The following is a 22,569-nucleotide window of genomic DNA, read 5'->3' on the forward strand; positions in this document are numbered from 1 at the left end:
GGTTTATGAGCCACCTCCCAGCTTGGTGTGCATTGATGGTCATGGTAACAAAGTTCAAACCAGCATTACTCAGGGTTGTAAAAGTGATTGCTGGGCCTTCTTCAGGTTTCTCCTGGAAAGAAAAGTGTGTTAGAAAAGACATTTGTCACAGATTATGGATAGCTGTTCCTCTTAAAACAGTGGAATCTGAGGTATATATGTACTAGTGACAGTATAAAATCCAATGTGTGGCATGTGAGGGTTCAGAAAGTTGATTAATTCAGTGTCTGCTGTTTTGCTGGCCTAGAAAAGTTGGATGCTGAAGGTTTGAAGCTGGAATTACTGTTTGGAGGGAAGAGGCTAGAGGGTGCTCTTGCCACTGCTGTGCTGGCAGATGCAGGAATGGTGCCAGCTGGATGGGATGGAAGGAGAGCAGCAATCAGCCACTGAGAGCAGCCTCAGTGTCCCTGCTGAGGTTTGTTCCCCAGCAGCGCTGACACCTTGTGCTGCACAAACAGCTCCTGAGGGAGCAGCTGGAGCCCTCAGAGGTGAGCACAGAGCTGGGAATGGCTGAGCTGAGCTCAGCTGGGCAAAACCAAGGAAAGGCTGGTGCAGCATCACCCCTCTGCTCCCTGCATTCCCTGGTGGGGCTGTGGCTTTTCCCTCCTGGAGAAGGGCTTGGTGGTCCAAGCAGCTGGTGCTTCCAGCATTGGGAGCATCAGTTCTAGCTGCCTTTAATGCCAACCCAGCTTCCAGCCCTGCTTTCTCCCCCAGGCTAAAAGCACTTTCCTCTCCAGTCACTGCCCAGGATTACCAAGTAGATGAGTCTCCAAGTGAGCCACAAAACTGGAGCTGGCACCACCTCCTCAGCTTTTCCAGCCTGGCAGTGATGCTGAGCACTTGTTTATGTTCTGTTCTGCACTGGGGCAAAACCACCTGAGTTCTTGCAGGATTTTTAAGACACCTTCAGCAGATCTTTCAGAAAATCAGCAGGACAGAGAAACTGTACTGCTTGATGGGTTGTTTTACTTGTGTTTGGTGCAGTGAGAGTTAAATTAGCTCAGAGAGGCCTGGGAAGATGCTCTCTAAAAAACACAAACCCAGCTGATTTAACTGTGCTGGTTTAACTGTGTCATTGCCCTCCAACTTCTGCCAAGTCCTTGGGTCCTGCAGGTTTTCTCCAGAGCTGCCTAAAGTTTGCCAGGACAAGCTTTAATTGAGGTTAAAAGGAAAGTAAAAAACTTTTAAAATACATTATATAAGGATTGAATTAATTGTAGTTCTCAGTGCTGTGTGAGGATTTGGTAGGACTTCCTATAAAAAAAATTCCAGACTAAGGAGAGATAGGACAGTAGATCTGTCCTGTCAGGAGGTGGAAAACCAGGAGAATATCTCAGCAGAAAGGAGCAGTTTGGGTTGGTCTCAGCATAGTGGGGAGTAGAGCTCTGCTGCCTGTATCTCTATTTGTGCTCCATCCTCCAATAATACATTTTCCTAGTGGCAAGGGTTTCATTTTGGAAATCAGTCCTGTGTGGAATGCTGGTGGTTTATTTATAAAAACAGGTCTAGCACTTGCCAAGCTCAACAAGGACTTGGTGGAGAAAAGAGAGATGCCAATGAAGGAGTGGCACGTGATCCTTACAGAGCTGAAATGCCACTCCTGTATAAAATAATAGCTAAACATTTTCAGAGACAAATAGTTTCCATGCTGGGCCTCTGCAGCCAAACCCACCTCACCCTGAGAAGAAATGCAACTTTAAGTTGCTGAAATACCACAGTCCTAAAGAGAGATATGGGGGAGGCAGTGACTGAAGCCAATCTCTCAAGTCTCCAGGGGTTTGAGGCCAGGCTCCAGCCAGTGCTGCTTTGCCTAATCTAGAACTGATAATTCCCATTTCCAGGGTAACAGAGCCCGTGTGATGATGTCCCAGTAGATGATGTTGCTAATGCTGCTGTAGCAGTTGCTTGTAAAGCTGTTCTTATAAAATACAGCTGCCACAATGCACTCAAAACTGCTTAAAACTCCACTTTTCATACCAAGGTGATGATGTTTGCTGGAACTCAGGTTCCCAGATCCTAGAAAGAGATGCGTGGTTTTAGCTGTTAGCTGAGCAAACAGCAGTGAGATTCTAACTGCTCCAGCAAATTGGTGTGTTTGTGGGAGGCCTCATCAGCTGGATGCAGCTTCTTGACCTCATCGACTTCCAGGAACTCCACACACAAAAGGTAAAGCCAAGGAAGTCTGTGCAGGCTTTGCATTTTCTCTTTAACATCCTTGTGGTGAGTGTCTGTTCTTGGCTCTGTCTGAGACAGGATACTGGGCAAAACAGGCTTTCTAACACATTTTAAGGACACAGGAAAGTCCTTTGACCTGTGAGAACTTGCTGTGCACGAATGAAGTACCCAGAAAACAGTGTCTGAGCAGAAAAGCTTCCCTCTTGTGACAGCCCAAGGAACATTAAGCTGCTCAAGCCTTGGTAAAGAATTTGACTCTTGCAGCCTGGGGTTGGGAGGGAAAGCAATGACTGTGCCTGCCTGACCTGATCCAAAGTCCTGCCTCTGGCCACTTTCCAGCAGCAGGATGAGGACTTTGGGCATTGCCTGGCACAGCACACACTGAGCCATCCTGCTGCTGTACAGCAGCAAACACCTGAAGAATGGCTGTTCTGGAGAGGATGAAAGGGAACAGCTTGAACCTGTTCTCTGTGCAGAGCTTTAAAGGTTTTTGGTGGTAGGTTCTTGTGCATCACATCCATCTTGGGTAGGAGCTGCCACAGAGGAGTAATGGGGTTGCTATTTGCTTATCTGTTATGGTAAACACTCAGAGCTGCTCTGAGAAAGCTCACGTCACAAGAGCTGTTTCATAATGTTGGTTTATGAGCTCTTGGATCTCCCCTCAGACAGGGATCCACTGGTGCTTCAGCTCTTCTCTCTGCAATGCTCAGTGTGCCCCTGTGGACAAACCAGCCTCCCCCCCTGCAGACCCCAGCCTGTGGTGATGGCATTTAGTTCTCTGTGATGTTCACAGGTCAATGTGCAAATGGGATTAAATTGGGAACACTCAGGATCTCTGAGCTGGGAGGTGTCTTTAGGAAAGGGTTTGGAAATTGAGCTCAGTGAGTGCACTGAGATCTTTGGAGTTAAACTCAAGGGAGGAGGGATTTTCTCTAGAAACCCAAGAACTCAGGAACAATTAGGAAACCAGACCTTGTAGGGATCTATTTATCACGCTCTTAGTGAATGTTTTACTAAAAGACTTCATTAGTTCTCTGCCACAGGCTTGACTTATCAGGTTTCAGTTTTGGGGTAGAAATTACAAGGATTGAAACTTTATTTTTTCCCCCATTTCTGATCTTTCACCTAACGCCGTAAGAGCTGGAAATCTGCTCACCTTTCCATGAGATAGCATTTCTGTTCCTGATACCGCTCTGATCACAGCAGCTGCATAAACATCTTTATACTCCCAGCCAAAAGCCTGCACACAACTATGATTTGGCATCCCCAAGGCTGGGCTGAATTCTTCTCCATCTGCGTGCCAAAGCCCCTGAGGCCCGAGGCAGCAGCCCCGGGAAATGCCCGGGAAAAGCTGGGGCTGCAGGTGCCCTCCCAGACGCTTCCCCACATGACAATGAGCAGAGGAGGGAGTTTCCTGCTCCTGCTGGAGCCCAGCCAGTCACTTTCTCATCATCCATATTCTTAAGTGGAAGAGCAGATGGATCAGTTGCTTCCTAGATACGAGGCAAACACGGATGCGTTTGCAGACAGAGCTGCTCTTGTTTTGAAAGGAAGCGTGAGGCTGACCTGTGTGAGGAGCGGCCATCCCTTGGCTCTCCCTCCTGCCAGGGCCCAGTATTCCCCTCACACCATCCCTCAGGCTGTGCCCACTGTGCTCTCCAGCAGCTCCTCAGTCTGTTCTTACTGGCCCAGCCACAAATCCTTCATTTCTCCCATAGTTTTTACCATGAAGCTTAGTGACTTCTCTATTTTTCTATGTTATGTGGATCACTTTTTCCCTCAAATCCTGCTTCCCTTCCCTGCATCCCTGTCCAGCTGTGCAGCAAAGTGTCACAGACTCTCTGCAACTCTCTTCAAGCTGAACTCAACAGATGCTTCTGTTACTTCAGGTTTTGGCATGATTAAAAAGTGGAGGAAGGAGCCTGGGAGCTTTAAAATAGGTGTGGGGTTGAAGCTGGCATGAAAACAAAAGCAGATCCAAGTCACATCCTATTTTTTTCCCCTTGAACCAAAGCAGAATCAAAACATCCTTTTGCTTTAGTCAAATTAAAACAAAATAGTCAAACAAAATACTGCTGTGAGTAAACAGAGCTGTTGACTTGTCCCTGCTACCCTCGACATCATCAGCTGTGTGTGAGCTGCAGGAGAGCTGTGGCACTGACAGCAAACTGCTCCTCCGTGCCCATGGGCTACTAAGTCCCGTGCCTGGGAGGGAAATTTAAGCAGAAAGAGTGTAAATCACAACCCTGAGGGTGTAAACCACAGCCCGGAGTGTGTGGTTATTGTGTAAAGCCTGAGAGCGCTGCTGTGATGTGCGGATTTTGCCAGAGCCCCGAGGAGGGGCTGCACTGCTGCCCACCTTCTGTGCTGCTGGGCTCATGGCCAGCGCTGGCCGTGGACGAGCACGGGGTTAGGAAAAGCTGCGATTGCCTTCTCCTCTTTCCACAGCTTCAAACCGGGCAGAGCCGCTCTCCCACCTGGCGGAAGGGGACGCGCGCCGGCCGGGGAGGCTCCCGGGGGACAGGGGACAGGGCACATCACCCCGGTGGTGACACGGGGGGCCCAGCAGGGACAGCCCCTCCGCTCGGGGCTGCCAGCGCAGCCCGGCCCTGGGCCGGAGCCGGGGCTGGGGCCGCCCCCGGGGCCGGGGCCGGGGCGGGGAGANCACCGCTGCGGGCCGCCCTGGCGCTGGGGCTGCTGGCAGCCGCTCAGCCCGGCCCGGCCCCGGGGCAGCGCCGGCAGGCAGAGGTACGGGGGGCTCCGGCACCGGCACCGGGAGGGCGGGAGCGCGTCCTGGCTGTGCGACCCCCGCGCGTCCCGTGTGGCCGCGGCAGGGCTGTGCGTGTCTCTGGTGTGTGTGTCCTGGTGTGCCTGCCCTGGTGTGCCTGTCCCTGGTGTGTGTGTCCTGGTGTGTGTGTCCTGGTGTGTGTATCCTTGGTATGTGTGTCCTGGTGTGCCTGGTGTGTGTGTCCTGGTGTGTCCCCGGTGTGTGTGTCCTGGTGTGCCTGGTGTGTGTGTCCTGGTGTGTCCCTGGTGTGTGTATCCTTGGTATGTGTGTCCCTGGTGTTCTTGGTGTGTATGTCCTGGTGTTGCCCTGGTCTGCCTGTCCCTGGTGTGTCCCTGGTGTGTGTATCCTTGGTATGTGTGTCCCTGGTGTTCTTGGTGTGTATGTCCTGGTGTATCCCCGGTCTGCCTGTCCCTGGTGTGTCCCTGGTGTGTGTATATCTTCAGTGTGTGTGTCCCTGGTGTGTGTGTCCTGGTGTTCCTGCCCTGGTGTGTGTGTCCCTGGTGTGTGTGTCCTGGTGTATCCCTGGTCTGCCTGTCCCTGGTGTGTCCCTGGTGTGTGTATATCTTCAGTGTGTGTGTCCCTGGTGTGTGTGTCCTGGTGTTCCTGCCCTGGTGTGTGTGTCCCTGGTGTGTGTATTCCCTAGTGTGTCCCCGGTGTGCCCACCTCCCCGTGCCCCAGCTGTGCCTGTCCCCACCGAGTCCGTGCCCTAGGTGTGCCCATGTCCCTCTGCTTGTGCCATAGGTGTGCCCACGCTCTAGATGTGCCTGTCCCTGGTGTGCCCGTGTCCTGCCAGGTGTGTGCTTATCCCTGTGTGTCCTTGCCGTGGGTGTGGCTTTGGCCTGGGTGTCACTGTGTCCCTGGTGTGTCTGTGCCATAGGTGTGGCCATGCCCCAGGTGTGCCTGTGTCCCTGGTGTGCCTGTGTCCTGATGTCACCATGCCCCAGGTGTCACTGTGTCCCTGGTGTGCCCGTGCCAGGGGTACAAGTGTGTCCCCAAGGTACCTCCCCAGCACAGGTGAGTGCCCCTGAGCTCCTGGCACCTGTGCATGTGTGTGTGCCCTGGGTACACTCAGTGTGTGTGGCACGGGTGTGTGGCAGTGCCAGCTGGAGATGGACGGGGCTGTGCCATGCTTGTGTTGGAATGCCAGGGTGTGTGGCCAGCTGTGCTGTGTGGAGCTGTGGCAGAGAATCACAAACTGGTTTGGGTTAGAATGGACTTAAACTCATCCCATTCCACCCCCTGCCATGGGCAGGGACAACTCCATTGTCCCAAGCAGCTCCATGCCCTGGCCTTGGGCACTGCCAGGGATGGGACAGCCACAGCTGCCCTGGGCACCTGTGCCAGGCCCTCCCCACCCTCACAGGGAACAATCCCATCCCAATATCTAATCTAAGTCTGCCCTATTTCAGCCTAAAGCCATTCCTCCTTGTCCTGTCTCTCCTTGTCCATGTCCAAAGTCCCTCTCCAGTCTCTGGGAGCCCTTTAGGCCCTGGGAGGGCTCTGTGTGTCCCTGGGGCCTTCTCCTGTCCAGGCTGAACCACCCCAGCTCTCCCAGCCCGTGCCCGCTGTGCCCACAGGTGATGTGCACCTGCACACCCTCCCATCTCCCGGCATTTTGTCCCCAGGAGGGGACAAAAGCCAGTCCCTCCCCTGCCTGCCTCTCCCCAGGGTGTCCCCATCACCTGTGCTGGGTTTCTTCTGTTTGTCCTGCTGTCACTGTCACCCCGTGCCACCATCCATCCTGTTTGTTTTGGAAGGACAAGGTGTGAGGTCTGGCTGGTGAACAAAGGTTCATAATGGGGATTTTTTCTTGTTTAGGCATCGATCCAGTGTACATTTGTACAAATGCTTCATTTTCAACCCCAGCCAGCGAGTCCTGGTGAATTAATTGGGATTTTGGACACAAGCTCTGAGAGGAGAAGGGCACAGGGATGCTCAGAGGCTTGGTTTGGTGTGCAGGCTCTTTCTGCTGGGAGATGCTGCTTCAGAGAGCTCATTAATAGCTGTGCTTCCCCCACTGTGCACAAACCTCAGCCAGCCCCTCCTGCCACCTGGAGAAAATAAATCTGCACAGATTTTAATGCTCAGAAAACCAGTAATTCAAAATTCACTTTAAAAGAAAACCGACTGATTTGGAACTGGTTTAACAAGCCAAACTGCCTTTCCACCCCTCACTGGTGACTTCTGAGTTCTTTTCCCTTGAAGTTTCAGAACAGATCCCAGGACTGTGGCAGATCCCTCCTGAGGGGGTGCTGGGCAAGGGATTTTCCTGTCTCTCTGCCTCAGTTTCCCCAAGGGCATGTGCTGTGCTGCCCAGGACTTTGGGACAACACACACAATGGAAATGCAGAGACTGGGGTGTGGAACTTGTCTAAATAAACTGAGCAGTTAATTTTCTTTTAGGAGGAAGCTGAAATCCTCACATAACATCAAATAGTTCTGGTGATTTGTGGCTTTCAGAGCACTTCCAGGCTTTGCTTCTAAAACTTTTTTTCTTAAATTCTTTTTAAAAAGCCACAGTTAGCAACAATATGTTGTGTAAACTTAGATGCATAAGACTGTCAAATGTCCAGTTGTGTGCTTTTCCTGGCTGGTGTCCATGTTTTCACTGCATCTGTACAAATTGCAGTTAAAAAAAACCCCAAAACCACATTAAAAATAAGGAAAATTTGAAAATTTAATTTGAAACATTTGTATGTGAAATCATCTTATCATTACAGATAGGAGAGGGCCCAGTGTAAGAGAGCACATTGTTTTCAGAGCTGTGTGTGGCTGGGCTGTGCTCAGACAGCAGCTGGGGGCTGGTAATGCCCGAAATTCCCTGATCCCGGGGGAATTGTGTAAAATACCCGGTGAGATCTCAGCCCGTGGTGGGAGTGAGGAGCACGGTGAGGTGCTGGACAAAGAGGGGAATTGTGTAAAATACCCGGGCCGTGTGAGATCTCAGCCCGTGGTGGGAGTGAGGAGCACGGTGAGGTGCTGGACAAAGGACAATGAAATCCCTGCAGGGATTTGTGTGAGAAGCTCCAGGTCTGTTTTGGTGGACATAAAAACTGAGGAAGGGAAGGGGAAGGGGAACAGAGAGCTGGACTAACAGACTGAGTAATTCTCATTTTGGATTTTTTTATCATTTTTCCCCCCCTGTCCTGCCCTTCTCCTTCCCAATTTGCAGCATCTGGTGCACACTGACTTCTCCCCCTTACCAAATAATTTCGGGCTCTGGGCTGGGAAATGCTCCAGCGTTTCTGAGGTGTTTTAGGAGCAGGGATGGGTGCGGGATGCTGAGCACAGCTGGGTGGAGGGAGGCTCCACGCAGACCCGGCGGGGCTCGGGGCACAGAGCATCCCACATTTTCCTTCTGAAAAAAGGCAGAGAAATCCTCCTTCCTGCAAAAAACTCCTGCTGTTCAGCCTCGGCACGATGGACGGAGAGGTGCAGAGGAGGGGGAATCGCCCCTCCGAGGCCCGGCCCCGCATCACCCCAGACCGCGGATGTGCCCCGGCGGTCGGTCCGCGGTGTGATTTACACGCCGTGAGTCACCGCAGCACAAACAGCTCGCCTTTCTTTCTTCCTGCTTCCCCCCAGACAATCCCCCCTTGTGTGCCAGGGCACATCCCGCCCGCCGGGCAGGGCAGCGGGGCCGGCGCCTTCCCGGCTCGCAGCCTCCCCTTTTTGGGGGGCAGGACTCGTTTCCTTTCTGCCCTCGGACACGACGAAGCCAGTCTGCGGGACCAGCTGGTTTGTCAGGCACTCTGCTGTTCGCAGGGAAGGTTTTCCAAGCCCAGTCGTCTTTCCTGCTGAGCTTTGGGTGGCGTTCAGCAGTTTTGGTGCTGCAGCCCCTCGGGGTGTGGGTGCTGGGGGTGCCGGGGCAAAGCTGCCAGCTGCTTCCCAGCGAGTTAGCACTGATTCCTGGGTTGGTTTGGGTTGGAAGGACCTTAAAGCTCATCCCATTCCACTCCCTGGACACCTTCCACCAGCCCAAGTTGTTCCACGGCACATCCAAAGGGTTGGTGAAACCAGGCGGGGTTTTAGCTAGACCAGGCTTAAAGCTTCTCAGCTTTAGAAGATGCTGTGTTAAAAAATAAAATAAAAATTTAAAAAAAGAGTTTAGAAGGCCCCAACTGCACATCTTTAGTGCCAGGTGGATGATTTGCTGCTGAAGTCGGTTTAGGGGGTGGTGGGCGGACTGGAGGTGGCTCCAGGCCGGGCTGGGCAGTCCCAGCATCCCGGCGGTGCCGGGGCTGTGAGCACGCAGAGAACCGGCCGAGGCTGCCCTGCCTTTCCCGCGGGAGCACAGCCAGCCCCTGCTCGCTAATGCCCCTTCTCGTGTGTCTCCCGTGTCCAAGCCGGAATATTTATGGAGATGCTTACACACACACTTAAACAAGAGCGGCGCGGGGGCTCTGCTGAGGCTTCGCAGGGACGAGCGGGAGCAAATGAGCGTTTTTAATTGCTGAGACATCTCCCGGAGGCAGCTCGCAGGCAGCAGGGACCCGCTGGGCAGGAGGAGCCGCTGCTCCCTCTGTGACCACTCAAAACACGCCCCGGGCCGGCTCTGCTCGAGTGTGTGCTGGGGAAACTGAGGCTGAAAAGCAGGAACACTGCTCCCATTTTGGTGGTGAGATGATGTGGGATGGGCCTGGGGATGCTGGAACCAGCCTGGGTTTAGGATCTACCTGGGCTGTCTCGTGGTTTCAAACAAAAGCCTATAAAGGTGCAGCTTGTGGTGGTGTCACCTGTAAACATGACACAAAACACATGTGTCAGATTGATCCCTTTTCTGACCCAGAGATGGAGCAACTGAGAGGTGTTTTTATTTTATTTTCAGTCACACGTGAAGGGTGAGAAAACAAAGATGTTATAATCCAAACGATCACAATCAGAAGCCAACTGTTTCTTAATTACAACACATTATAAGCACTTTTTGGCAGGATGGGATCCCTTCCCTGCCTGCTGGGGATGGAGGGGAGGGATGGGGTTTGCCCGGCAGAGCAGAGGGACCACGGTCAGCAGGAGCTGTGTGAGGCTTCCCCTGCACTCAGCTGGTGGAGAGGAGCCCCGGCAGCAGCGTTGTGTGTGCAGGGGAGGGGCAGGAGCGGAGCCTGCCGTCTCACACTCTCCTCACCCCGGCTGATTGTGTTTGCCGCTGGCTGTCTTCCACCCGGCATGCCTGTGGTGGAGGGCAAGGTGTTTCCTTGGCTTCAGCCAAGGCAGAGATGATTCCCAGGGCTGTAACAGGCTCCACATCAGAGCCCTGAGATGGGGAGGGCCCCTCTGGCTGTCCCTGCTGCAGCCCCCGAGGTTCGGTGCCCCAGCCCTGGCTCCCCTGCAGCCAGACCCGTGCTCCTCTCCCTCCTTCATGCAGAGGGGGAGCTGGGCATATTTCATGTTAATGTTTCTCTTGGTTTCCTGCTGTTTTTCTTTTCCCATTGTATGGAAAAGAGCGTTTTTCCCGTCTGGGGCAGGAGGGAGGGGGTTTCCCAGCCTGGCCAGACTTTGCACTGCAGCCTCTGGAGAGGTTTCATGGGCTGGTGCCAGATTCCAGCCAGCCCTGGGCTCTGGGGGGCTGTGCAGTGCTGGGGGAGCCTTGAGCACTGGTTTGGGCACAGGACACTGTGGCAGGGGGCTCTTGGGTTCCCCTGAACCCCCAAAACTCCCTGGGTTTGTATGCTCTGTGCTCACATAAATCCCTGACAGGGATCAGCGCATCCCTCTCCTGCAGCTCTGTGTTTCCAGGACCACCATCACCCTTAGCTGACAGCAGATGTGTCTAGAAAATGTAATAGAATTTCTCCTGATGGTTTTGCAGCTGGAGAGTTGGTGCCTGTGTGTGAGAACCTCAATCTGACACAGGTCAGAAACCAGAGAGAAAATGCTGCTTTGCTTGGACTTGCAAAGCTCAAGGAGCTCTGGGCAGGAATGATAAAGCCAGTGGCCTCTGTGCCTTCTGGTGCTGCTCAAGAGCAGCTGCTGGGACAGGGGTTGCTTTTTTCTCTGTGCACCCTGACGTGCCCAGATGGGGTTTCAAGCCTTCATGAGATCATGGTGAGGAAAAACCATTTTCACGCTTTAATGATGGGATTGTGTTGGGTTACAGGCGAGGAAAGAGCTTCAGGTTGTGCTGAGTGAATGCAAAATCATGTTAGAAAAGGTTCAGACTGTGATGTGAGAGCCAGGACTTTCCATCCAGGTGTTCTCAGCTCACATTTACCTGCAGTGATGTCACCACAGGCATCCTCACCCTGTAACTGGTGATTCACCATGTAACTGGTGATTCACCATGTAACTGGTGGTTGTGTGCTTCTGGAGGAGAACTTTACAGAAATACAAGCACAGGGGAAAAGGATGAGATCCCTTCTCCTCTGCAGGACTCTCAGAGGGCTCCAAACCACCCTATCCCCAGGATGCCCCTCCATCCCTGCAGGCCCATCCAGGTTGGGTACCCCTGGGAGGGTGGATTATCCCGGTGTGGCTGGGGAATGGCAAGCCCAGGCTGGATGCTAAACCCTGGGCAGAGGTGGTGTGGCTTCTCCTGACCAACAAACCAACATCCCAGGATGCTCCTCCATCCCTGCAGGCCCACCCAGCTGCTCTGGGTTTGGTACCCCTGGGAGGGTGGATTATCCCGGTGTGGCTGGGGAATGGCAAGCCCAGGCTGGATGCTAAACCCTGGGCAGAGGTGGTGTGGCTTCTCCTGACCAACAAACCAATGCTCTCCCTGCCAGGGTGGCACCAGCCTGATTTATCCTGCCTCACTGACCATGGGAGCTGTCTGGGAGGCTCTGGCCATGCTCAGGCTCTGGCTGCTGCAGCCTGGCACTGCTGGGATGAGCTGCTGCTGCCTCCAGCTGGGACAGGCAGCTTTGGTGGGAAAAACAGCCAAATTCCCTGTGTGGGGCTGGGTAAAGAGCGTGTCCAGGCAGGAATCTGTGCTGGTGCTCTGCTGGAGAGGGATGCTCCAGGTGGAAGGGGTGTAAAGGAGATGAAAGTGGAGGAGGTGAAAGTGGAGGAGATTAAACCGGAGGAGGTGAGGGCTGCGGAGCACACGTGGCTGTGCCTGCCCACGCAGGAGTGACGTGTTTGGGGATGACATGAGGATGACTGTTCATGGCAAGCAGAAGGTTTGGGCAGGAGGAGGAGAGGGAGAGGCCCTGGCACACCTCGGGACTGCCACCTCCACAAACCATTGCTGCTCCTTGCCAGGTGACAAGGAGGAAGCTCTGCTGCCTCCCTGCAGGGACATGAAGGAGAGCTGGGTCACCCACAGCCAGGAGCAGCACTGAGAGGAGGTCATCACTCCAACCCCTTCCTTTTCCAGCCCCCGGGATGAGCCGGGAGGAAACAGCTTTAAAAGCACCCAGAGGGCACCAGCCGTGGCATTCCTGGCGCTCAGCACACCTCTCCTTTGGGATGCGGGGAGGGGAAGCCGCCGCTTTCACTTTTTATTCTGATTATTATTCACTGCTGTAACTGCGGCTCTGCTGCACTAACAGGATGCTGGGCAGCTTGTTTGTCTCCCGCAGACATCCCTGGGGCGGGGCAGGCGGGCGTGGAGCGTTCCTGTGACCCCGGCTATTAACTCCTCCAAAAGCCGGCCCGAGCCGTTTATTTTCTTTAACATACAATTCAAGTGCTGGAGCAAGTTCAGAGAGGCAATCTCCGTCCGTGTCAGCGGCCGATAAGAAGAAGAATGGTTTGGCAAAGCGAATTGAGCCCGGAGCGACCCCACTTTGCAGCAGCACATCCTGCTGGGGATGGGGGGGCTGAGCCCGGCCCCGCACCTCGGGCCTTGAGCCGGGGCCATCTGAGCTCTGAGTCTGCTCGCCTCTGGCTGCGGATGAGATGGCAGCAGAGGGGTTTGATGCCTCTCATTTCCTCCTGTGTCGTGGCCAAAAACCATCCGAAATGATGGGGAGGAGACACAGGAGCTGTGCTGGCGCGGCTGCTGGAGGTGCAGCGCTCTCAGGAGCAGTTTGGGTTTGCAGCGCTGTTTGCCACCTCATCTTTTTCCCCCCTTCCCAAGCCAACACGTGCTCTGAGCTGCACCTTTCCCATCTTTTCTTGCAGCTCTTCCTGGAGAAGTACGGCTACTTCAGGGCGCCGGGGCCCGGCACACACAGCCCCGCCGAGTTCACCAGGGCGCTGAGGTAGGAGCCTTTCATCCAGCGCTGTGCTCCACACTCGGCAGCTCCAGCTGCAGGGATGCTGCCAGCACCCCGAGGGGCTTTATTTCTTTATTTTTTTAGCAGTCAGAGGGGTCTTTTGGCAGCTGGGGGCTCTGTGTCTCACGGTCTGATGCTAAAGCACAGGCAGTCCATTTGGGGAGGCGGGTCCGTGCCCGGTCCCGCAGCTGGGTGCCGGCTGCTGGCACCCGGCTCTCGCTGCTCCATTTGCCTTTTATGGCCCGGTGCTCGCCTGCAATAAAATCTGCGGGGAGGCCGAGCTTGGGGACGGCTGGGACATGGCAGGGGGGGCGAGCTGCCAGCTCCTGCCTGGGCTTCTCCTCAGGACATCACCTCGGCTCTGGGAGCATCCTTGTGCAAAGCCAAATGCAAAGTTAAATGTGAAATCAAATAACGGGTTAAAAACGGGGAAAGGCATTCTTAGGCTCCATTTTTAGGCTCCTTTGCCCTGCTAGGAGGTGACTTACAGGTCAGCTGTGGTTGCAGAGCCAAATCCTTCTTGTTTTGCCACCTGGGTGAAGTTCTGCCGCTGGGGTGTGGCGCTTGCAGGGTGAAAATCCTGGCTCGGGTCAAACCCCCGGCAGAACCAAAACCACCCAAACTCCTCACGGTGGGGAGGGGCTGAACGTGGCTGCTGCTATCTCCCTTCGTCCTGCAGGGATTTCCAGCGGGTGAGCCACCTGCCGCCCAGCGGGGTGCTGGATGCCCGCACCCTCCATCAGATGGCCCTGCCCAGGTGTGGCACCGACGACGGGCACGGCCGCGCTGCGGGGGCAGCGCCCGCCCGGCGCCGCCGGCGCACGGCGCAGCACGGTGAGCACCACCGGGGCTCCGGAGGGGTCTGGGGTCGGGGGTGCTCGGCCCTGCCGTGCTGGGCTCGGGGGAAGCTGCTGTGGGTGGGCGGTGCAGCATCCAGCGCAGCATCCAGCCCAGGGCACGCCCAGGGGTTGTTTTTAAAGCTCTTTATTTACGGCTTGATGGCAGCAGTGATTAGAGATTCCACTCCCAGTTTTGGGAATTGAGCTCTCTGGGGTGGTTTTACTGGCAGGAGATGTCCCAGAGAGCACTCAGGTCACCGTGGCCCCACACCCAGCTGGGCTGGCACGATCTGGAGGGCAGGGGCTGGCACACAGTGATCTCCAGGTTTTGCTGACCTCTGGGACTTGTAATGCATATTAGGGACACAGCAGTAGCCAAAAACCTGCCAGCACTTGGCTGCCTGACCCGAGAGTAATTTCACCCATGTTGAGGGGTTTAACTCTGCTCCAAGCATCCTTCTGTGCTCCTGTGTGTCCAGGACTGGGCCTCTCATCCCTTGTGAGCTCTCTTTGGGCTTGCAGATGAGTAACTGGATTCCTAGAGAGCAGGAGGGCCAGGGCCAGCTGTGCTTAGGACATGGGAAAAACGAAGGGGAGATTAAGAAAAGGCTCTGTGCCGTGTCAGGCTCTGTGCATCTGGCAGGGCTGGCCATGGACAGCCCCAGGAGAGCCCTGTCATCCTCCTTCACCTCTGGATTTCCTTCCAAAGCCCCAACATGTGTCCCTTACAGGAGCCCAGGACACGTGGGCAGTGAGCAGAGCAGCAAGGACATGCAGCAGGAGGTGGGCAGACAGAAGCAGCCAGTGCCCTGTGGCTCATGGGTCTCCTTTTTGGGCATCACAAAAAGTGGGTGGGTGGTGAGAGATGCCCAGTGGCTCAAGGAAAGGGCAGAAAGGGCTCAGTGTGGCACTGGTTGTTGCTCTGGTGATCTGATGCCACAGGCAGCAGGGATGGGACAGCACCACGTCTGTACCCACGGGCTGGATGGCACCAGGGGTGCTGCAGGGCTGGTGGCACCAGCCAGGAAGGCTGGGGAGGGCTTTGTGCTGTTTGTCCTGCTTGAAGCAGGAAACCCTGGCAGCTGAGCCAGCACAGTGCTTTGTTATCCACCCTTTCCCAGCGGGATGTCCCCTGGGCAGCCCCTGTGTCCCTCATCCTGCTGGCTTGGGGCACACTTGGAGCACGGGGGCAAAGCCAAGCCCTCCTCTTCCCAAGAGCCAGCCTTGCCCATCCTCCTCTGGTGGTGGATGCTCTGCTCCTGTGGAGGGAAGGATGGGATGCCAGGCTTTGTTTTAGGGCTGCTTTTAGCTCTTGCTGTGCAGAGTGGCAGCTCTGTGTCCCTTTGGAGCTGGAGGCCATGACTGCACTGACAAGCAGTGGGAGCTGATTCTGTCCCCAGGAGTGTGACCAGCTAGCCCAGAGTGTCCCCAGCCGTGGGGAGAAGGAGGCAGAGCTGGGGTGGGATGTGTGCCAGGGAGGCTCAGCTCAGAGCCAGAGCAGTGAGCCCTGGTGTGCTCCCGGCTCTGTTCCCCCTGTTTTCCTGCACATCTGGAGCAGAGGCAGATGCTGGAGGTCTGGCCCCACTCCCACGCCTCAGCACTGGCTCTGGCACCCACATCCCCCCAGGGCCCCACGGCTTTTTTCCTGCTCCCAGATGCCTCCAGATAAATGTAATCCCAGGGCTCTGGGGTCCCACAGCTGCCAGGAGGAGGAGGAGGAGGAGGAGGAGGAGGAGAAAGAGGAGGAAGGAGCTTAGGGGCAGTCACAGTGCTTGTTCCCTTCGTCCTTGTCCCCAGCTGTCCTGGTGATATCAGGGCTCTGTCTCCCCTGACAGCTTCCAAGGAAGCCTTGGGCACTGAGCTGTGCCCCCAAGGTGCTGCCGAGAGCCCTTCCCACTCCTTTGCCTTTTCCCACCTTTTCAGAGGTGGCTTTGATTGCTCCCCCTGCAATCCAGCCCTGGGGCTGCATCTTCTGGACTCGAGGCTGGCATCAGGCAGCAGACCTCCAGCAGGGACCCGTGCTGGATTTGACTCCGTGAGCCAAAGGCTGAGTTCAAACTTGGTGCCACAGCTTCTCATCTCCTCAGAGAGGTTTCGGGGTTTCCAGCCTTGGGTGGGCTCTAGTGGTGGCACCTTCAGACAGATTTAATCGTGGTGCTGCAGCTGCCTCACCTTCCAGCTTTGCCTTGGCCCAACCATGACATTTCCATGAAGTTTTCTTCCACTCAGGCAGCCCCTGGGTGGAAGGATGAGCCCAAGTTGCCACACTGAGCCTGTCCTGTGGCAGGTGTGTGGGATTCACATTCTCTGAACCTGAGAGAAGCAGAGAAAAGAATGATCAAAACAATTCTTATCTCATTTGTTGTTCACAAGGGGAATGCACTGTGGAAGATTGTTTACCTGAAGGGAATTGGTAATTGGATTCTGTGAGTGTTTTGATTCATTGACCAATTGAATCCAGGTGTGTGTGTGTTGGGACTGTGAACTGACAGTCACGAGATTCTGTGCAGTTCAGTGCAGTTGGGTGCTTGGCAGATTCAGTTTAGAGGTAATATAATATGGAGTAATTGTCTTGGTTTGGAAAGACAGGTGCCTGCTAAGGAAGGCAGGAGCCTCCCCTGAAATGGAGAATATAAACCCCTCCCCACTTCCGAATTGCTATGAATTTGAAATTAAGGGGCTCTCAGACAAAAAATATGGGAGGAGGAATAACAGTTCTTTAATAGGGAAGAAAATAAAAGCATAAAATAAACAAGTAAACAGTAAATTAAAACAACACTGACAGAGTCAGAACACAGCCTGACACCCTGTGATAAACAAGTAAAGAGTAAATTAAAACAACACTGACAGAGTCAGAACACAGCCTGACACCCTGTGGGTCAGGGTGTTGGCAGTAGTCCCATTGGAATTGTGGCTGCAGTCCTCCTGGAGTGTCAGGGGTGGTTCTGCTGGAGCAGGGATCCTGTAGAAGGGTGCAGTCTTCCCCTGAAGATCCAGTGGAAGAGGCAGCTGCTGTTCCTCTGGGAAATCCAGCGGAGAAGCCGTGCTGGTGTTCCAGGATCTCAGATTATATCCGGGTAGGAATGTTTGAAATCTCAGATTATATCCGGGTAGGAATCCTTGGCTCCTCCCTCTGGGCGGAGCATCTCCCAGTGGATGCTGTAGCTCTTATCAGCCATGCAGGGACATTCCACAGCCTGTTATCAGCAGGTGTCCCCCCAGAGGGAGGAGTGGGTGTGGAAGAGATCAGGAACACTGCCCACTGAACAGAAGACAACTCCCATACAGACAGCAGAGAGAATACCCCTTGCCATGCAATCTGGGGCAATAATATAGTATGATAAAGCAATTAATTAGCCTTCTGATGAGACGGAGCCCCCCTGACCGTGCAATCCCTGGGGGCCCTGTGGGGTGCAGGAGGGCGCTGGCCCCAGCGGCAGCTGCGGTACCGCGTGGTGAACTGGCCGTCCTACCTGCCGCGGCACGAGGTGCGCCTGGCCGTCAGAGCCGCCTTCCAGCTCTGGAGCAACGTGTCCTCCCTGCTCTTCTGGGAGGCCCAGGAGGGCCCCGCTGACATCCGCCTCACCTTCTTCCACGGGGACCACAACGACGGGCTCAACAACGCCTTCGATGGGCCAGGTGCTGGTCGCTCCCCCCTCGTAAGCTTCTCTTTTGCAACGTGGGCTCTTCCCCGCAGGGAGGAGGGCTGGGGTGTGGTGGGCTGGGGGTGGTTGAGGCTCTGCAGCCTCTCCAGCCCAGTTTGCACCAGTTTGCTGTCTGATTTGGGGTCTCCCCTCCCAACTCTGCAACTGAGGTGCGCCAGCAAGGCGGCTGAGACGTTCCTCAAGGAGCCCCACACCACCCTCCAAACATGGGCTCCTCCAAAAACACCCAAAACCGAGGCGCACTCGGGCGAACCAGAGCCACGTGTGCCGTGGTCCCTGATGGCTCTCGTGTCCCCAGGAGGTGCCCTGGCCCACGCCTTCTTCCCCCGGCGAGGAGAAGCCCACTTTGACAGCGCCGAGCGCTGGTCCCTGCACAGCGGCAAGGGCCGCAACCTCTTCATCGTGGTGGCCCACGAGGTGGGGCACACGCTGGGGCTGCAGCACTCGCCCGTCAAGAGCGCCCTCATGTCCCCCTACTACAAGAAGCTCAGCAAGGATTTTGTCCTCAGCTGGGATGACATCTTGGCCATCCAGAATTTGTACGGTGAGCCTGGTTTCCCTGGGTATCCCTGCATTTCTCCAGGGTGGTTCTCTGGGGTGGGGAGGGAGCAGCAGGGATGGGAGCAGGGAGAGGACTGCACTCACATGGGCCCCGTTCCTGTGTGTGGAGGGGAGGAAATGCAGGAGAGGTGGGACAGTGCCAGGGCCTCCGGGCAGGGAAGGTTGGATTTGCTGCCTGCTTGTCTGCTGGTGCATGTTTTTTGGGGTGCCAAGGGATTTTTGCCACCATCATGTAGAGTGGGATAGGAGCCAGACATTGGGACTAGGAGTCTTTGGAGTCTTGGGAGTCCCAGCCCTGAGCTTTGGGAAAGGTTGTTTCTCTGTCCCTTCTCCAGACTCATCACCCCTTGTTCCATCCCAGGAAAGCCCTCCAAGGGCTCGGCCGTCCAGCTCCCAGGAAAGGTCTTCACTCACTTCCAGGACTGGAACACGGACCTTTACGGCAAGGACCGAGAGCAGAGGAGCCTCAGCACCTATTACTGCCACTCCTTCTTCGACGCCATAACCGCCGGTGGGTGCTGGCCACTGTGACCCCCTCCCCAAACGTGCACCCCTAGCCCTTGTCCCAGTGCTGCTGCAGCTCCAGGGGAGGGAAAGGTGGGTGTGACTGGTCCGCAGCTCCTGGCACTGCTGGCATCACTGATGCAAGTGCACCTTGAGGGCACAGCAATGTGCCAGGAGCAGGGGAAACACCCTAAAACTTGGGCCATGGCAAGGATTGATCACTGCAGGAGCTCAGCTGTGCAAGATGAGCCTTGAACCGTGCCCAGCATTTATCCTCTCATGCCTGGAGGGCAGCAATGGGTTCTGGAAGCTGAGGGGGTGGCTGGAAGGGCACGAGGAAGCATCCCAACCCCAAAGCACCAGGGGGCTGCACGGGGAGGAGAGGGGGGCTGGGTAGCAGTGGAGGGTGGCTCAATAACATTCCTCACCTGGGGCACCCTCCCTCTGCCTCACAGACGGGGATTACAACCTCTACATCTTCAAGGGCAGCCACTACTGGGTGGTGTCACCCAGTGGCAATGCCAGTGACCCGCAGCCACTGCAGCCACGCTGGCCCGGCCTCCCTGCTGGCATCGACGCCTGCGCCTGGTCCCAGCTCACTGGGAAGTTCTACTTCTTCAAAGGTGGGTGAGGCCTGGCAGGGGACTCCCCTCGGGGCTGCCACTGCTCCTGCCAGAGTGGCTGTGCAGGTCTGGCTGGAGCCACACCACTCCTGTTCGTGTCCCCTCCCGCTGGTCCCCTCGCAGCGCAGAGCTGGGGCATTGCTGTGTCCTGGGTGTGCAAACCCTGGGCTCGGTGCCCTGTCGTGGGTGAACCACATGGCTCTGGCAGCCACATCACCTCCTCGTGCCTCAGTTTCCCCATCAGCATTGTCAAAGCAAATCCAGGCGCAGTGGTGGGTCTTGGGGAGAACCTGCTCCCCAAAACACGAGGTGCAGGGAGGTGCAGGGGGGTTTCGTGGTGCACATGGATCCCTGTGCTGTGCCTGGAGGCTGAGCTGCCCCGGGAGCTGGAATACCATCCATGAGCTGCCCCAGGAGTGGGATACCATCCCTGAGCTGCCCAGCAGCCAGTTGGGGACAGGAAGGTCAGGCCAGGCAGCCTGGCTGCCAGGGTCAGCCCCAGCTTTTAATGGCAAGCAGTGCCTGGTGGCTCAGAAAAGGAGCTTTGTGCTGCAGCTGGCTGAGAGCCAGAGCCCCTCTGCCTCCCCAGCCCTCTCCACTCCCTCCGTCCTCCCCAGGGTGCGTCAGGCTGCGCCTTGTGAGCAGAAAGGGGCTTTTGTCTGCGCTGCTGTGGGGACAGGGTGCTGTGGGGACAGCCAAGCCCCCGGTCCCCATGGCAGTTCTGGTTTTGGATGCCCCAGCCTCGGCTGGGTCTGTTTCTGTCTGTCCCATTCGCTGTGCAGGGTCAGGGGGGAGGTTTGCCAGAAGCAGCACGGTGGTGGCCTTGCTCTGTCCCTGGAGGTCCCTTTCCATGCCTCCAACCCCCTGAGCTGCCGTGCCTCAGTTTCCCCCAGCCTGGTCCTCGGGGCAGTGGTTCCGGTGGGGTCACCAGCGGGACGGATACCACTGACCCTTCACAAAGCCTTGTGGCCGAGCGTGTCCCCATCTCCTGGATCTCACCCTGCGGGGTCCCACATGCCCTAACCCCTCTCCCCGCAGGCGGCCGCTGCTGGCGCTACGCGGGCTCCGCGCTGGAGGCAGGATTCCCCCAAAAGTGCAGCGCCCTGGGGCTGCCCCGGCACCCCGACACCGCGCTCTACTTCCCGCAGCTCCGCCGCCTCGTCCTCTTCAAGGGCCCCAAGTACTTCGTGGTGGGCGAGGAGCCGCTGGGGCTGGAGCCCTACTACCCCCGCGGCCTGCGGGACTGGGCCGGGCTGCCCGCGGGCACGGCCGGGGCGCTCGCCCACCGCGACCGGGCCGCCTACTTCTTCCGGGATGACCGCTACTGGAAGTTCGACCAGGATAAGCTGCAGGTGGTGGCCACGGGCAAGTGGGCCACGCAGCTGGCCTGGATGGGCTGCTGGGACGCCAACAGCGAGCAGGTGCTGCTCTGAGCGCAGTGGGATGGGGTGAGACGGGGCTCTGCATCCCCTGGTGTGACTCTGGGTGCCTGCGGGATGCTCGGGCAGGGACTGGGTGTCTCTTGGAGCCGTGGGATGGTGGAGCAGCCACCCAGCAGAGCTGGGATGCGGCTGGGACAGGCGTGGCACAGCCAGGCGGCTGCAGCCTTCGGGACAGTGTTTTTTATAGGAGAGCACAGAAAAATGTATCAGCCACGGAGGCTGCACACACACCCACTTCTGTTTACTTTCAGGTATTGTTACACGTTTTTCAAGCCAGGACTGGGGTTTGGTGATACTTTTTGATATCTTTGCTGATACTTGTTGATATCTGTCATTTTCCCACCATCAGGCAGAAGTGTCTCGCTGCTGCTTGCTTTGGGGTGTGGATGGTTTTCAATAACAGACTGACAACGTCTCCTGCTTGAAACCAAAAGAAAGGAGACATTTGGACAAAGATTTGGGTCGATGTGGAGCTTTGCCCCTGCTGTTTGCTCAGACCCCGGGGTATGGAGGGTTGGGGATGCTTTGCTGGGCTCTGCTCACACCCCAGTGCTCTGCTGAGGCAGCTGGAGACACCACCACAGTGGGATTTTGGGCTGAAAGCAGCGGGGTTTGGTGTAGGAGCCTCTTTGGGTGGAGAGAAAGGGGGGGCTCAGCTGGGCTGCAGCTCACAGGCAGCAGGAGCATTGCCTTGGATGGGTTTGGGGTGCCTGGCTGGGGTCCCCTGTGTCTGGCAGCCCTCACTGGGTGCACAGAAGGTGCCAGTGCTCCTCTGCCTCTGCAAGGGACACGGGACCAGGGAATTCCTGACTCCCTGGGCCCCACCCGGATGAACGGGGGTGACAGATTACTGGGGGAGGAGGGGAAGAGGAGAGGGTGAGCAGGACAGAGGGACATGCCTGTGCATGCAGGCTCACGGGGACTGTGTGGCTGCACATTCCTCATTCCTTTCCCAAGGCTGACTCCCCACCTGGAAACGCCGCTGGCTCCTGGGCAGGGTCACCAGGTGTCTGCAAAGGGCCACCGTGTCCCAGGGCTGGGGACGGACCTCAGCTTCCCTGGGCTGGAATTCTGAGGCACCGGTGCTGAGCGAGACAGGGCTCAGCTTTATGGAATGATTTACTGGAACCGTTTGTGCAGTGTTTCTGCCAGGACTCAGAGCCCAGCACTGCTCTGGTCCTGCTGCACTGTCAGGGTGCTGGGCTGATGTCAGGGTGCCCTCCTGCTGCCAGCAGCTTCCAGGATTCCTCTTTCCCTCATCTTTGCCCTTTCCAGACCTTCCCAGCAGAGCGGGGCTTGCTCTAAGCAGGGTGCCAGGGCTGGTACTTCCCAAGGGCTTTTGGTGCCAGCTGAGCTGTGGGTTGGGCAGGACGGGGAGCCAGCACTCCTCCCATTCTCCGTAACTCCTGTGAGTGAGCCCTTCATGAGCAGACACAGACACAGGGTCTTCATCTGCCCAGAACCTCGGGGGACTTTCCACATTGCCAGAGAAACACACATTGTCACAGGAATTGAATGGCAATGAGGTGACGTGGCCTGCAGGGAGCCCCAAGGGCTTGGAGACCTGACAGCAAATAAAACCAACCTCTGGATATGTGGCATTGGGGTTTGTGCTTGTTTTCATGTCGCACTTTGGGGTTGGGTTGGCTTTTTTTAAGCAAATCTCCAGTTTCCTGACAGGGCTGTGTTTGAGATGCCTGTGGGTGTTTGGGGTTGGAGAGGGGATTGCTGAATGTGGCCTCAGCTTTCATGCTGGCATCAAAGAGGGGAG

General features: G+C 56.2%; 1 protein-coding gene across 1 annotated transcript; it reads left to right on the forward strand.

The window, feature by feature from the left end:
• Positions 1–2,157: 2,157 nt before the first annotated feature.
• MMP28 (matrix metallopeptidase 28) lies at positions 2,158–22,397 on the forward strand. The gene is made up of 9 exons (XM_039720871.1): positions 2,158–2,205; positions 4,663–4,962; positions 13,070–13,149; positions 13,844–13,998; positions 17,421–17,642; positions 17,967–18,212; positions 18,591–18,740; positions 19,189–19,356; positions 20,395–22,397. The coding sequence occupies exons 1-9, from the start codon at positions 2,158–2,160 to the stop codon at positions 20,787–20,789; spliced, it is 1,764 nt and encodes a 587-aa protein (XP_039576805.1). The 3' UTR covers positions 20,790–22,397.
• Positions 22,398–22,569: the final 172 nt, after the last annotated feature.

This window comes from Passer montanus, unplaced genomic scaffold, assembly GCF_014805655.1.
Source record: "Passer montanus isolate IOZ18808 unplaced genomic scaffold, ASM1480565v1 scaffold44, whole genome shotgun sequence".
Classification (NCBI taxonomy): domain Eukaryota; kingdom Metazoa; phylum Chordata; class Aves; order Passeriformes; family Passeridae; genus Passer; species Passer montanus.